The sequence below is a fragment of the Euphorbia lathyris genome, chromosome 5 (genome assembly GCF_963576675.1).
Source record: "Euphorbia lathyris chromosome 5, ddEupLath1.1, whole genome shotgun sequence".
NCBI lineage: Eukaryota > Viridiplantae > Streptophyta > Magnoliopsida > Malpighiales > Euphorbiaceae > Euphorbia > Euphorbia lathyris.
Genome location: NC_088914.1, coordinates 60,211,721 through 60,226,363, shown reverse-complemented (window position 1 = coordinate 60,226,363; position 14,643 = coordinate 60,211,721). Strand labels below are relative to the sequence as shown.

At 36.1% G+C, this 14,643-nt stretch overlaps 1 protein-coding gene across 2 annotated transcripts; it reads left to right on the top strand.

The window, feature by feature from the left end:
- Positions 1-387: 387 nt before the first annotated feature.
- LOC136229003 (probable LRR receptor-like serine/threonine-protein kinase At5g10290) lies at positions 388-9,677 on the top strand. 2 transcript variants are annotated; one of them, XM_066017538.1, is made up of 12 exons: positions 388-567; positions 1,690-1,828; positions 2,983-3,115; positions 3,287-3,358; positions 3,642-3,785; positions 3,892-3,963; positions 4,179-4,244; positions 4,369-4,439; positions 4,536-4,679; positions 8,057-8,398; positions 8,539-8,933; positions 9,105-9,677. In XM_066017538.1, the coding sequence occupies exons 2-12, from the start codon at positions 1,750-1,752 to the stop codon at positions 9,417-9,419; spliced, it is 1,833 nt and encodes a 610-aa protein (XP_065873610.1). In that variant the 5' UTR covers positions 388-567; positions 1,690-1,749; the 3' UTR covers positions 9,420-9,677. The 2 variants fall into 2 exon arrangements, with proteins under 2 accessions (XP_065873610.1, XP_065873609.1); XM_066017537.1 differs by having other exon boundaries at positions 1,653-1,828.
- The last annotated feature ends 4,966 nt before the right edge of the window (positions 9,678-14,643 follow it).

The following is a 14,643-nucleotide window of genomic DNA, read 5'->3' as shown; positions in this document are numbered from 1 at the left end:
ATAGTTACAAATATTTTTAATGAGCGATAACATAACAGTCATATAAAATAAATAGAACAAAATTCATAATTGCATAAAAGTATAATTATTGTTATGTATATAATTAGTCAAATTTATAGATGTTAATAATATAAAATTAGTTGATTCAAAAAAAATAATATAAAATTAGTTAAAAAATAAAAAACTCACGAGCTTTCCTTAAAAAAAAATATATATATATATATATAAAACTCAATAGTTATTTAAAAAAAAGAAATAATGTACTTTTATTAGTATTATTTACTTTATTACCTTTGACCCATCGAGTAGTAGTACTAACTAACCCAACATTCCAGCGGACACAGAATTACCACCCGAAAAGCACACAATGAATGAATATTTATTTATATTTGGTTGCAGACTCACAGTCAAAGCTAAGCCATCTCCCTAATCTACTTTACTTAACTACTATCCAAATCCACCTCCATCCATTTCAATTCGCTCTTCTCTAATTAAATAATCTCAACCTACTTCCCCTCTTTCAATTCCCTTTTCTTTTCCTCTAGCTTGATTCTTCTCTACAAAGAGGTATCTTATATTCTTTCTGATTCTTCTTACTTGCTTATTTTATTTATTTTTTCCTTTTCAATTCTGTTCTTGCGTTTGCTTTGATTTCCCGTTTTGAAGCCGCAGCAGTATTTGGTTTCTATGAAAATGGCGGAAAATACCAAATGATTTGATTGGGATTTGTCAAAATTACTCATTAGTGCCTTCTGTTCTTTCAACTTTGGGCTTATTTTTGTTTCCCTGAAAAGAGGGATATTTATTAGCAATAATGTCTTGCTTGGATTTTTCTTTTTGAGCTTCATAAATTTCATTTGCTATGGTATAACATGAGTAAAATTGTTGATTTACATGTAATCTTCGTCAATCCCTTTGTTAGTTTTGAAATAAAAAAGATAGTAATCCTATTTTAGTATATGCTAAAATTTACATATTTGCTTTCTCTTTAAGTGGAGAATCCTCAGCGCTGTAGTTAAGACTGTTTGCTGGCAAGAATAAGTCCATGGTTAGGCCAAGTTTGACAAACAATATACTAAGATACGGGAGTTGGTAAATAACTGACAAATGAAAAAAAGGCTGTCTATGTTTTTCCATAAGAAGTCATATGACTATTTTTAACAGTCCAAATTTGCATTTGGATTTGGTGGAATGAGACGATTTGGTTTGGAGTTGTTTCAATTAATCAAATGAGATTTATTTAGGTTTTCTGAAATTTTAATTGGTCGGCGAGGTCTCTAACTTGAATTTAGGTCATGATTTTGGACAATTTATTTGAGGCTGCACTTGGTACCTGCTAAAGAGCTGCAAATTCAGATATTGATATGTTGAGAAGCATTTTCCTTCCGTCCTTACTAGTTAAACTCAAGCTATACAATTTAAATTGAAAACTACAACTACTTCCAGCCTATGCATTCAAATTCCATCTGTACTGTCTTAAGACATTTGTCGTGTTTATCCTCAAGAATATAATGATTTTAGGGAGTGTTACAGCTATATGCATATGCATGCAGCAGAGCAAAAACATCTTTCTGCGCTTGTATGTGTTGCAGCTAGCTCTCCTTGACTTTTCATTGTTTAATTTCTTTCAATTTCTTGGTGAATCATGATAGGCATTTTATGATTCAAAATTGAGGTGTTTCTGCACAGATGGACTTCTCATGTCTTCATTCAGGCTCATGCGTTTCCATGCAATAATCACCTGAGTTGATGTCGTTGAAGATGGAATTGGTTTTCAGAGCTTTGGTTCTGGTTAGCATGGGTTCTCTTGTGTTTTCTGATTTACAAGGTAAAATGGTCCTTAATTATTTGGTATGCTAAAGGTACTGCTGTTAGTTTTTTTTTTTATTTTTTTTTATTTTATTTTTTTATATTAATTGAGTTTGTGTGTGATTGAGGATCACTGGGAACACAATTAGCAGATTGAATGTGATATGGTCATTTTCAATGGCTCTCTTAAACATACTTTTTTGGTAAAAGGATCTTCCATAAAATGTTTATGTTATACCGAAGTTTGACTTCAAAATATTTGTTTCTGAATGGGAGTTTGCTTTACTCATCATACATGCATCTGCATGGAATATGGATATTGTGCTCTAAACAAAGGCGGAATGGTCATTATACCAGATAAACTTCTCATTTGGGTTGTTGATGAGCTCTCTGATGAATTGAAGCAGAGCCTTGTATTTCTGAAAATTGGACTTGAAATCGCGGTACCATTAAATACCAATTAGAGAAACTGACATAGTGACATTGAGAACTCATGATGGGCATTACGAGTACATGGTCATTGGCATAGAGTGTGAATTGGGGGAGCTAACATACTATGGATTGAACTAGTTAAGAAATGAATAGTATTTCAACAAGTAAAATGCAGACCTACTTAGTGTTGAAGGAAAAATTACTCATCTTGTTTTCCATTTTGCAATATAGGCCTTGATCAACAGTTTGATGCAGTTTAGGTATTAAGTATTCGATCACATGATTGCATGAAATTCTTCTTTGTGGACATTTCAAATTGTGTAAAGTTAAGGAAAAAACCTGTATTTGTATAGTTGAAAATGGGGAAGGTTTCTTGAATTTGAACTTAACCAATGCTGGATTGATGCTTAGCCGCGTTGAGCTGCATGGATATACCAACTATCATACTTCAGGCAATACAACCATTTAAACCTGTGCAGTTCTATTTTGAATGTTCCAAATGTGATTGGTTGTTTTCCCTTCTCCTACTTCCTTTGATGGGTGCGCAAAATATATGATCTTCTCAGTTACATGAATTTAATGAACATGCAGCAGTCAATATCTGTTCCTCCCTTTATTCACTATGAATAACTTGTAACTCTTTTGCACTATGTTTTCCCAATTCCTTATTTTTAGTACTGATTCAATAAGGCTTTAATGATTGGTTAATTAGATGATGTATGTTCATATTTGTGTTTGCAGGAGATGCTTTGTATGCTTTGAAGCTTGCAATGAATGCTCAGGTCAATCAGTTGGCAGATTGGAATCAAAATCAAGTTAATCCATGCACCTGGTCAAATGTTATCTGTGACAATAATAATCATGTCACTTCAGTGTGAGTCTTTGATACGGTTTGATCACTTTTGACGAATTCACATGATAATTCATATGTACAATGTAGCATTCATTCAATACTTTAGTTTTAATGGCTCGTTAGTTGTTAACTCTGTGGTATTTCATATGCGATTTGCTTACGTTTACTTTTTGTGTTATTATTATTTTGCAGAACATTGTCTGGTATGAATTTTTCCGGAACCTTATCTCCTAAAATAGGAATTCTGAAGACTCTTACTACACTGTATGTAAGCGCTATCTTGTGACAATCAGCAGACATTTTCTCTCACACACACATACCCCGAGTCAATTGATTTTGTTTTATGAGGATAGTTTCCAATCTTAGTGATTGTATAAATGTTTTTAGCAGTTTTAGAAACAATAATCATTGTGCAGGACATAAGTTAATATTGTCTTGTGCAATCCCTTACTAAGCATTTGGTGATATACCTTTGGGGCGGCCTCTTAATTGGAAATATATTTAAGCCAAATTGTGCTTACACTGCTCATGGCATGCATTCTTGCAGAACTTTGAAAGGAAATGGCATAACTGGGCAGATACCCAAAGAGTTTGGAAATATGTCAAGCTTATCCAGTCTAGATTTGGGAAATAATCGTTTAGCTGGTGAAATACCATCTAGCCTTGGAGATCTTAAAAAGCTTCAATTTTTGTGAGTTAAATTATGTCTATTGTATTTAATTTTTGAGCTTTGTAGCATATCTCAGTGTTCTTCATAAGTTCATCATAAGAAGTGTGGTTTTCTACTTTGCTAACAGGACATTGAGTCAAAATAATCTTAGTGGAGCAATCCCTGAATCACTGAGTGGTCTTCCAAATTTGATCAACATGTGAGTCAAATTTCATGATATCTTATATATATGATAACTAGTAACAAAACGGTGCCACTTAGTTCACTTGTGAAATACATGATTTGATCCTTCTGTATATGTAATTTAAACTGCTTTATTGAACAACCCAACATTGTCTATAATCTATTGCATATGTTTGCACTCTTCTGCAACTTCACAAGTTTTTGACGGCATGCTTGCAATTTTCTTTGCAGTCTCCTTGACTCAAATAATCTTACCGGTCAAGTTCCACAGCGTCTATTCCAGATTCCAAAATACAAGTATGAATGGCAGCAAAGATGCTAATTATTGGAATTGACACCACTAATGAATTGTTGATCACTTGTTTTGTTCTGCCTATTCTATTCTATACATGTGTGGTACTGATTGTTGGAATTATTTCAGTTTCACTGGAAACGATCTGAATTGTGGTCGAGCTTTTTCAAAACCCTGTGAATCTGATAGCACTGATTCAGGTAAGTGAATTGTTGCTAATTAGATCGAGTGTGGAGGTACTGAAGTAGGTTGAAATTCTTCTTCTTTGAGCAGCAAATCCTTTATTCTATTTGCAGGTTCTTCAAATAAGCCAAAGATTGGTATCATAGTTGGAATTGTTGGAGGAATATTAATTCTTCTTCTCTTTGGAGGATTGCTGTTTTTTCTTTGCAAGGGTAGGCACAAGGGTTACAGGCGTGAAGTATTTGTGGATGTTGCAGGTTTGAGTTTCTTCTCAGTACATAGAAATGAATTGAATGACAGTCTATCTTTTGTTGTTGATAGAAATGAAGCATACTCCGTCTTTAGATGTCATTGAATTTTAGAGAGCGATCAATTAAACCTTGTAGTTTTATGCTGACCTTCTTTCCCTTCGACTTTAACTCTTGGATAATCAAATCTCTAGTTTTGATCCCTCAGCAGTGCATGTGGAACCACATGTAATTATATGGTACGTAGAGAGAAATCATAAAACATATTGATTGATATGTGAATTATATGAAGTAGGAGTGGTTTCAATAGTAAAGCCAAAAACCTAACCATTTGAGTGGTTAACTGTTAGTTGGTAAACCAGTTATATGGGTTTGGTTAACCTTTTGTTTTTAGTTAAATATTTTCTTTCAGGTTTTAACCTTTTCTTATAAAAAAAAAGGAAAATTCTTCACCAAGCAAATTTACTTAACTAGAAAATATCAATACCGTAAATAATCCAATAGTGCACCACAAAACAAATCATATAAAAAAAAATCAACTATAATCATTTAAGGCATAAACTTATAACTGCTTCAATTCAAGTTCGTATAGTTTCGTAGTTGACTGACTTGGGCATATTTTAGTTAGACATATAGGTTAAAACTTGTGAATTATATTTTAAGTTAAAACTAAAATAAGAAAAAAGGATTAAAATGTATTATATATATTTATTAATTGTACAAACCAGTCAGTTCACCACTAACCATCGCTTTGTGAAATGAAAAAAAGTTAAACTGGAACGGAAAACCATTAGTTTTAAAAGTAAATTCCTTGGCTAAAATCAATTGGTTGGTGGGACTATCTCCAGTTTTCTGGTTCTAATTTTCTCACAGCTCTTAATCTAGTTTAGTTTAGCTTATAAGCACTTTTTATTTCATTATTTCCCTTACAATAAACTTATCATTCTGTTAAGTATATTGTTAGGCATTTGCTTCTTTTGCTCCATCAAGTGTAGGCATAGTGATTGCTGCAACTTGAATGTACTTCAACTAATTTCTTAATTAGCTCATATTTGGGTTTCAGAGAATTTGTCCTGCACTCATTTAGTCTAGGGCCCTTGTGCAGATTTAAGTTGAAAAGACGGTTCTTTTATTTTGGTCTAATGACTACAAGGGCACAAACTCGAATTGTGGTTCCTTTTTTAATGATGCAACCATGTAGCCTGTAGTTTGATTGAGTATTAATTCTGGCCAGCTCATTCTCACCTGCCCAATTGGCAATGCACATTAATTTCATAGACTATCACAGGTTGAGAACAACGAAAACATAATCCCTTCCGCCGTCGTTCATCCATCTCTTTCATGGACAGATGTCGCGTCCCTCTGTTTCTTTGGAAATTGCGATTGGGATTCTGTGTTGGTAGAATAGATCGTAAAGGAGTTGGTTCTATGGGTTTTAAATTACCTGGGCCTGCTTCTTTTTCAATTCGGGCGGGTTGACCCGTATCCTTCAATTGGGGCTTGCTCCAAATATAAGATGTCACGTGAGCTGTACCTCCCTTCACCAACCCACCATTCTCCTTCGTCATCCATCGTGATCCAGGAGGGGTAAAAGAAATTTCAGCAGTCCGAGCTAATTCCATGGCTTCGTCACACGTTTGCGGTTTCAAGTAACGTACCCATCCAACAATCGTCTCCTTCAACCCTCCGATGAATAATCCGGTGAACAAGGCTTCTGAATATTTGGGTATGAAAGCAGTGACCAACTCAAACTCCGCAATATATTCATCGACCGTACCTGTCTGAAAAACTGAACGGAGAGCTTCATGCATATTCTTTCCCCGACCCTCACAGAAGCGGCGCAACATCTTCTCGACAAATGCCTCCCACGGAATCTGAGGGTAGTCACGCAATATTCTTGCATACCAATTAACGGCGGCACCAGTCATACACATCTGAGCCAGAGACACCTTCAAATGGGCCTGAGTATGATGCACAGGGAAATACATCTCTGCTTTTGTAACCCAAGCTCTTGGATCTACTCCCATAAATTCCGGCAACTTTACCTTAGGCAAAGACATCACTCCCCCTTCAAAGTGGTTATTCCTTACGAAGGAATGCATATTGGGACCACTGGATTGCCCAAACTTCACAGCTGACTCAGGGATTCCATGTTCCTGATCTTTTTCAGGTGAGCCTGCTTTCTCATGTGTGTACCCTGAATCTGGTGACTCAGTTTCTTCCTCCATGGGTTTTTTTCCGAGGTGTTTGGCAAACTTGTGATCCAGTTGCTCAACCCGTAGCTCCATTTTTTCCATCTGAACATCCATCTTCTCCATATGTTTTTGTAACAAAGACTGAATTGCACCCAACGTAACCTGGAGACTTCCTAACTGTTGTGTATGATCTTCAACCCTAGTTTGTAGATCCATATTCGTTTGATTTCTGGTTGGCATATGGTTTCCCACAGACGGCGCCAAATAATAAGAAGATTTCTATAATATTCACTCAGCAAGAGAGAAGGGTAAATAACAGGAGAGAATGATAGCAGTAGATTGGTATTAATAAGATAAGGAATACAAAACTGGATTGTAGAACAATCCCCCGGGAAAGTTAAAGAATCTCCCTCTCTACCAAAAGGATAGAGCCCTGCAAAGATGCAGACAAACTAATTCCCAAAATTACAACGTGCCCCCTCTCTCTCTCCAGAAAAGCTAAATAACCAAAAATCCAATATGGCCAGCTCACAATAACAAAATAACTAACTTCCCTTTTTGCTGTCCCTGTCAATAACTAACTCTGCAATTACCATTAGGCCCCTGATATTTCTTCCGTGTGTAAACCCTTAGCACCTTGGGCTGTGTATGGTTGTGATCAACAGTAGGACTAGGATTCACGTGATTAGCATGATCTCTATCAGGTTGCCTTGCTGTAAGGATGTACTGACTAGCATCAGGCTTACTAATTCATTTTTATCATCATCCCCTCCACATTAACTAGCTCAGATGATGAGAATTATCTGGCAATGATCGACAGTTGCAATTAAAGAATATGATAATTGCTGTTCCAAGGTAGTGGCTAAATATACGGGTGTAGTTGGGCACTTTCTTTTTTCAATTTTTTTTAGTAAGCCCTACAATCTTGTCATTGACTATTTATCATAATATAAACCTCTAGCATCTTCATAAAGTTGAAAACCTGAGTGGATTTGATAAACATCCCTACATGAGCACTTCGTCTGGATTTTAGTTGGAAAATTCATCAGATTTGACATGTAATGTTATTAGAATGAACCACATTTTTGTTGAACATTTATGAATTCTATATAATTGTCGTGAAAGTACAAATATGCACTTCTGTTTATGTGCTCCATTGTATGTTAAAAATCCTTTGTGTCTTCTGCTTAGGTGAAGTTGATCGAAGAATTGCATTTGGTCAATTGAAAAGATTCGCATATCGGGAATTACAGTTGGCCACAGAAAACTTCAGTGAGAAGAATATCCTTGGACAGGGAGGTTTTGGTAAAGTTTACAAGGGAGAGCTTCCAGATAAAACAAAAATTGCTGTGAAGCGTTTAACCGATTTTGAAAGTCCAGGAGGGGATGCAGCTTTCCAACGTGAAGTTGAAATGATTAGTGTAGCAGTTCACCGGAATCTATTACGACTAATGGGGTTTTGCACAACACAATCGGAACGTCTTTTGGTGTATCCCTATATGCCAAATTTAAGTGTGGCATATCGTCTAAGAGGTATAATTAATTCATACTATATATTTGACCAGAAGCTGCTAATAAGAAAATGCTTCTTTAGGACTTCCTGTACAATTAATTGTAATTGATTTTTTCACCTACAATATGTGCCAAATATATTGAAATTATCTTGGTTGTAGAGCGCAAGCCTGAGGAGGCTGTTTTAGTTTGGGAAACGAGAAAAAGAGTGGCCTTAGGTGCAGCACGAGGGCTGGAATACCTTCACGAACATTGTAATCCTAAGATTATTCATCGGGATGTGAAGGCTGCAAATGTTCTATTGGATGAAGATTTTGAAGCAGTTGTTGGTGACTTTGGCCTGGCAAAGTTGGTGGATGTGAGAAAGACTAATGTGACAACTCAAGTTCGTGGGACGATGGGTCACATTGCCCCGGAGTACTTATCCACTGGAAAGTCATCTGAAAGGACAGATGTTTTTGGATATGGGATTATGCTTCTAGAGCTTGTAACAGGTCAGCGAGCAATTGATTTTTCACGGTTGGAAGAGGAAGATGATGTGTTACTGCTTGACCATGTAAGAAATTTTTCTGATATGGAAATTTTGGTTTCTTTTGCATGTATTTGCTTGAATTAGAATCTATCTTTATCATTATGCCATTGCAGATGTAACTGTATTTTCACTATAGTTTAGTTTATGAATTCACGCATACTGATTGGTCTATTCCTTATGTATTTGTGGATGAAGGTGAAGAAGCTGGAGAGGGAAAAAAGACTGGACGCCATAGTAGATCGCAACCTGGGAAGAAATTATAACATTCAGGAGGTGGAGATGGTGATCAAAGTTGCATTACTCTGTACCCAAGCATCACCAGAGGATAGACCATTAATGTCGGAGGTGGTGCGGATGCTGGAAGGGGAGGGTCTGGCAGAAAGATGGGAAGAATGGCAACACGTGGAGGTAACACGGAGGCAAGAGTATGAAAGATTGCAAAGAAGATTCGACTTTGGGGAAGATTCATTCTATAACCAGGATGCGATTGAGCTATCTGGCGGAAGATGAGGTATCAAAAATCTCCCCATTGCATTGCATTAGGATCAGCCTTTTCCTTTCCATGTAACATATGTAATATGTGTATTGTATTCAAAGAGAAAAAAGTATATGCTTTTTTTCTTTTGCTCAGTCCATATAGAAATGATGCCACTGTTTTTTCTTCTTTCTTAGGATGCTAAAATGTTTGATATCTGCGAGTTTGCATTGCAGCCATTGTAATATCTCTCTACCAATTGGAAATGGAAGATCAAAGTTGTGTTTTGATAAGCTCTCATTTTGTTCTTATTTCTTCCACTTTCGACATTGAATTTTGACCAAAATGTTTGTAGTCTTTTTAGCACGAAATCGATTTACAACAATACTATAAAATTTACTTTGCACACAGGAGAGTATTATTTTCAGCTTCGAAGTTCTGTTCGTGTCATAAAATACGAGTCTTTATGCATTTGCTTGGAATCAAGTTATGAGAAATGAATTCAAATAATTTTTTTTTTTTATCGTGATTTACAAGTTTGTTAAATGACCTTATATTTTAAATAGAATTATTAATTCTCTTGTTTGGTTTCTTTAAACAGTATATTTCGTAGAAAATAGAATATAATTCAAAAAAATTAATTTGTAAGTAAATTTAATTGATAAGTCTGTCTAACCATTACAATCAAATTATAAAAGCTTATTAGAGATAATAATAATAATAATAATAATAATAATAATAATAATAATAATAATAATAATAATAATAATAATAATAATAATAATAATAATTCCGCTCCCAGGTGTCGACAATCTGGCGTGTTGCCGCTATCACTTGTATCTGGTTAATCTGGCATTATCGGAATGAAACAATCTTTAAGGAAGTTTCTCTTTCTATTCAGCACTCGAAGGTCAAACTATTTCGAATGATTCGCGAGTCCTTTGCCTTTTCTAAAGGTTTTTGCTCTTCGCGGAGAGATGCTGTTATCTTATCCAGTCTTCTTGCTTCTCCTAGGCCACCTCCTGCTCCCAACATTATTCCGGTCCACTGGCTTAAACCTCCTCCGGACTGGGTTAAAGTCAATGTGGACGGCTATGCTTTTGGCACTCCTGGCGATGCTGGAGCGGGTGGTATTTTTCGCAACTATCGAGGTTTTTTCAAAGGTTGTTTTGCTTTTTCTACCCCTTCTTCTTTCGCTTATATGGCTGAATTGAGAGCCGCTATTTTCGCAATTGAACTCGCTTGAGAGAAAAATTGGCATCAGCTTTGGGTTGAATCAGACTCAATGTACGTTGTTAATCTGTTTAGACATCGTTCCATGGATGTTCCTTGGAGTATTCGACAAGAATGGTTGCACTGTCTCAGTATTTGCTCTAGGATGAATATTCTCTTTTCTCACATCTTTAGGGAAGGAAATAGAGTTGCTGATGCTTTGGCAAAATTTGGAGTCTTTTCTTCAATGATCAATTGGTGGCCTTCCGCTCCTGATTTTTGCCACAGGTTTATCAATGATGACATTTGTAGTATTTCACATTTGCGTTTCTCTTAATTTTCTCTAAACTTTTCTCCTCCCCTCTTCTTTTTGTTTGTTTTCCTTCCTCTCCTCTTGTTCAAACATTCGCTTTTTCCTTTTTTTAATATATTGCGGGTTTGACAGTTCTTGGGCCATGAGTGCTCACCCCGCCCTAGTTCTGTCTCGTCCCAATTTCTATCAAAAAATAATAATAATAAATTATAAAATTGGGTCAAATGGGAGACCCATTTACATATTTAGACCAATTACCCAAACCATTACTTAGACTATTTTTTTTTGTGACTTTTCCAAAATACTTTATATATATATATATATATATATATATATATATATATATATATATATATATATATATATATATATATAACACTTAGAAATTTTGATAATGTTAGAATTTTAATGTTAGAATTATTGTTGCACTCTTGTTGTTATGATTTTAATGTTATATAACACTTCGTATTTTTCGCAAAATGTGAAGCCTGCGAAGATAATACTATTTAAGAACATGAAATTTACTTCACATTTTGTTTGCAATATGCGAAGCCTACGAAGGTAATACTACTTCACAGAATGACTTTTTCTTCGCAGTTTTCGCAAAATGCGAAGTAAGAGTCATGTTCTTAAGTAGTATTATCTTCGCATGCTTCGCATTTTGCGAAAAATACGAAGTGCTATATAACATTAATATCATAACAACAAGAGTGCAACAATAATTCTAACATTAAAATTATAACATTATCAAAATTTACAACAAGATTGCAACAATACTTACAACATTAAAATAATAACATTATAAAAAATTTACAACAAGATTACAACAATAATTCAAACCCAAAACCTTAGGAATTTGTTTCAGAACATATGGATTAGCAAAATATTCTAGAAGCACGCTTTCTCCCTAGTGTGCTTCCATGACATTTGGGAGAGAGTGTTCTTCCAGAGCATTTGTTAAGAAGTTCAGAAGGAAAAGAAATTAGAACATTGGAGTGCTCACAGGCTTTACAAAAACAAGAAAAATCGGCGTCGTCATACAGAATCAATGGTTTTTGGAATGATAATGGTGATTTTTCTTTTCTTTTCAGGAAAGAAACCAAGAAAAATCGGCAGGTTCACCATCTTTATCATATCCCAATCACCCCTCATTGTGATTGATGCCTTTGTATTCAAGATAAACGGATCACTGTGATTGATGCTTTTATATCCAACGTTCACAAAAATTAAGTAATTTTAGGGAAATAATGAAAGAAACGCTTCATAGAGAGAGAATCTGCAAAGTCTGTGAAGCAAAATACACTAAAAAATGATGATTTTTACTTTGCAAAATGAGTTTGCGTTACATTTTGCGAAGTCTGCGAAGCAAACTTCACTGGAAAATGATGATTTTACTTCGCAGAAAGCGATTCTCCAAAGCCTACGAAGAGAAAAACAAGCTGGAAAAGGATGATTTTTCTTCGCAGGCTTCGCAGATTCGCTTTCTGCGAAGCAAAATCATCATTTTCCAGGTGATTTTCTGTTTGCAGACTTAGCAAAATATGACGAAAACTCATTTTGCAAAGTAATTTCTGGAAAAAGATGAAGATGAAAAGGTAGATACTTACCTTATTTCCGCCTTTTGCAATTGAAATCGACAATAAACATATGATAAACGCAGAAGAACGTTGAATAACGATACCTTCAATTCACACAAGAAGGAAGATACCAAAAGAGAACATGAAACAAGAAGATGAAGAACCATGCCTTCACAAAAACAGAGATACAAAGAGAGGAAGAAGAGACAGGATGATGAAGAAAATGGAGGTGATTTGCACAATATAAAGGAAGGAGAAGATGAAAAGATAGACATCAAATGGAAGATGAAACTGATAGAAGGAAGGGGGGAAGATGAAAAGTTTGAGGTATTTTGGGAAAGTAAAAAAAAAAGTCTAGATAGGTAATGAGTTGGGTAATTGGTCTAAATATGTAGATGGACCTCCCATTTGACACAACTTTGTAATTTTCCCAATAATAATAACTATTGTTGAATTGAATTTATTAAGGGAAAATTACAAAGTTAGGTAAAATGGGAGGCCGATTTACATATTTAGACCAATTACCTATCTAGACTATTTATTTGTGACTTTTCCAAAATGCCGCGAACCTTTCATCTCCCACCTTCTTTTCTATCGGTTTCAACCTTCCATCTCCCTCTTCATGTGTATCGGTTCATCTTCCCTATTCCTTTATATTTTGCGAATCACCTCCATTTTCTTCATCATCATGTCTCTTCTTCCTCTCTTTGTCTCTCTATTTTTGTGAAGGATGGTTCTTCATCTTCCTGTTTCATGTTCGGTTTCTTTCTTCTTGTGCGAATCGAAGACATGATTATTTGAAGTTCTTCTACATTTATCATATGTTTATTGTCGATTTCAATAGCAAAAGGCAGAAATAAGGTAGGTATCTACCGCTCCATCTTCATCTTTTTCCAGAAATTACTTTGCAAAATGAGTTTTCGTCACATTTTGTGAAGTCTGCAAATAGAAAAAGGGTGATTTTGCTTCGCAAAAAGCGAATTTGCGAAGCCTGCGAAGCAAAATCATCATTTTCCAGGTGAAGTTTGCTTCACAGACTTCGTAAAATGTGACGCAAACTCATTTTGCAAAGTAAAAATCATCATTTTCGAGTGTCTTTTTGATACAGATTGAAAGCGATAAATGGAGGTTTTAATCGTAAACCAACAAAGATCTTCTTCTCTAGCTAGACTAGAAGGAGTGAATCCCGATAAACAAAGGTATAAACCTTAATCTCAATGAGAAATGATATTTGATTGATTAAAAGTTGCCATATCCTTACAAAATGAGGGTTTAAATACAACCTCTAAAAGATAAGAAAAGGACAGAGACTACCCTTACTAGGGTTACAATACAGTTAATAACAAGAGGGTAAGACAGGTAATGCGCCCAGACAGCAGGTACAGAGGTGCAGGTACGGAGCGTCAGAGGTTGTTGGTGAATTCCTTCGGCAGGAAGTAAACTTGAGATCCGCCCAGTGTAATTGTTGGTACGCCTCATGGCGTACGCCTAGATCCGCCCCGCTCGCATATCCAGGGGATCCGCCCTCCTAGATACAACCTCGGTGGGAACGCCGAGAGGAGATCTGCCAAGGCGCGTGTGATTGTTGATCCCAGTTAGGATGTCCGCATCATTCTCTCCTTCTTTAAAAGAATTCAGCACTGGCTGGTCTGTGTTGTTCTCCAAAGGGCCATCTGACTTCCACGGGCTAAGGTCACGAACATTGAACGCCGGTGAGACTTTACCAAGCCAGTTTGGCAAAGCTATGTGATAGGTATTGGCATTGACCTTCTTGGTGATCTTATATGGCCCGTACTTTCTCGGTCGAAGCTTGCTGCTTGTGGCGTTGGCGAGTCTCTCTTTTCCCAAGTGAACCATAACCTCATCTCCCACTTCGAACTGTAGGTCCCTGCGGTGCTCATCCGCCTTAGCTTTTAGCTTCTGGTTTCTCTCCTCAAGAGTCTCATTCACCTCTTGGTGCATCTGGACATAGTCTTTGGCTAGCTGGTTTGCAGTCACGTTTCCTTTGGGAAGATGGGCTATATCAAGGACGTGATTCGGGGTCTTAGTGTATACCACCTCAAAGGGTGACTTCCCAGTTCCCGAGTGTACAGATCCATTGTAGGCGAACTCAGCTTGTGCCAAAACCACGTCCCACATCCTGGGCTTATCCTTACA

Bases quoted from the DNA above. Each gene is read 5' to 3' on its own strand.
- LOC136229003 (XM_066017538.1), top strand. From the start codon at position 1,750: ATGTCGTTGAAGATGGAATTGGTTTTCAGAGCTTTGGTTCTGGTTAGC. The intron at 3,786-3,891 runs GTGAGTTAAATT...CTTTGCTAACAG, and splicing joins CTTAAAAAGCTTCAATTTTT to GACATTGAGTCAAAATAATC. The intron at 8,934-9,104 runs GTAAGAAATTTT...TTGTGGATGAAG, and splicing joins ATGTGTTACTGCTTGACCAT to GTGAAGAAGCTGGAGAGGGA.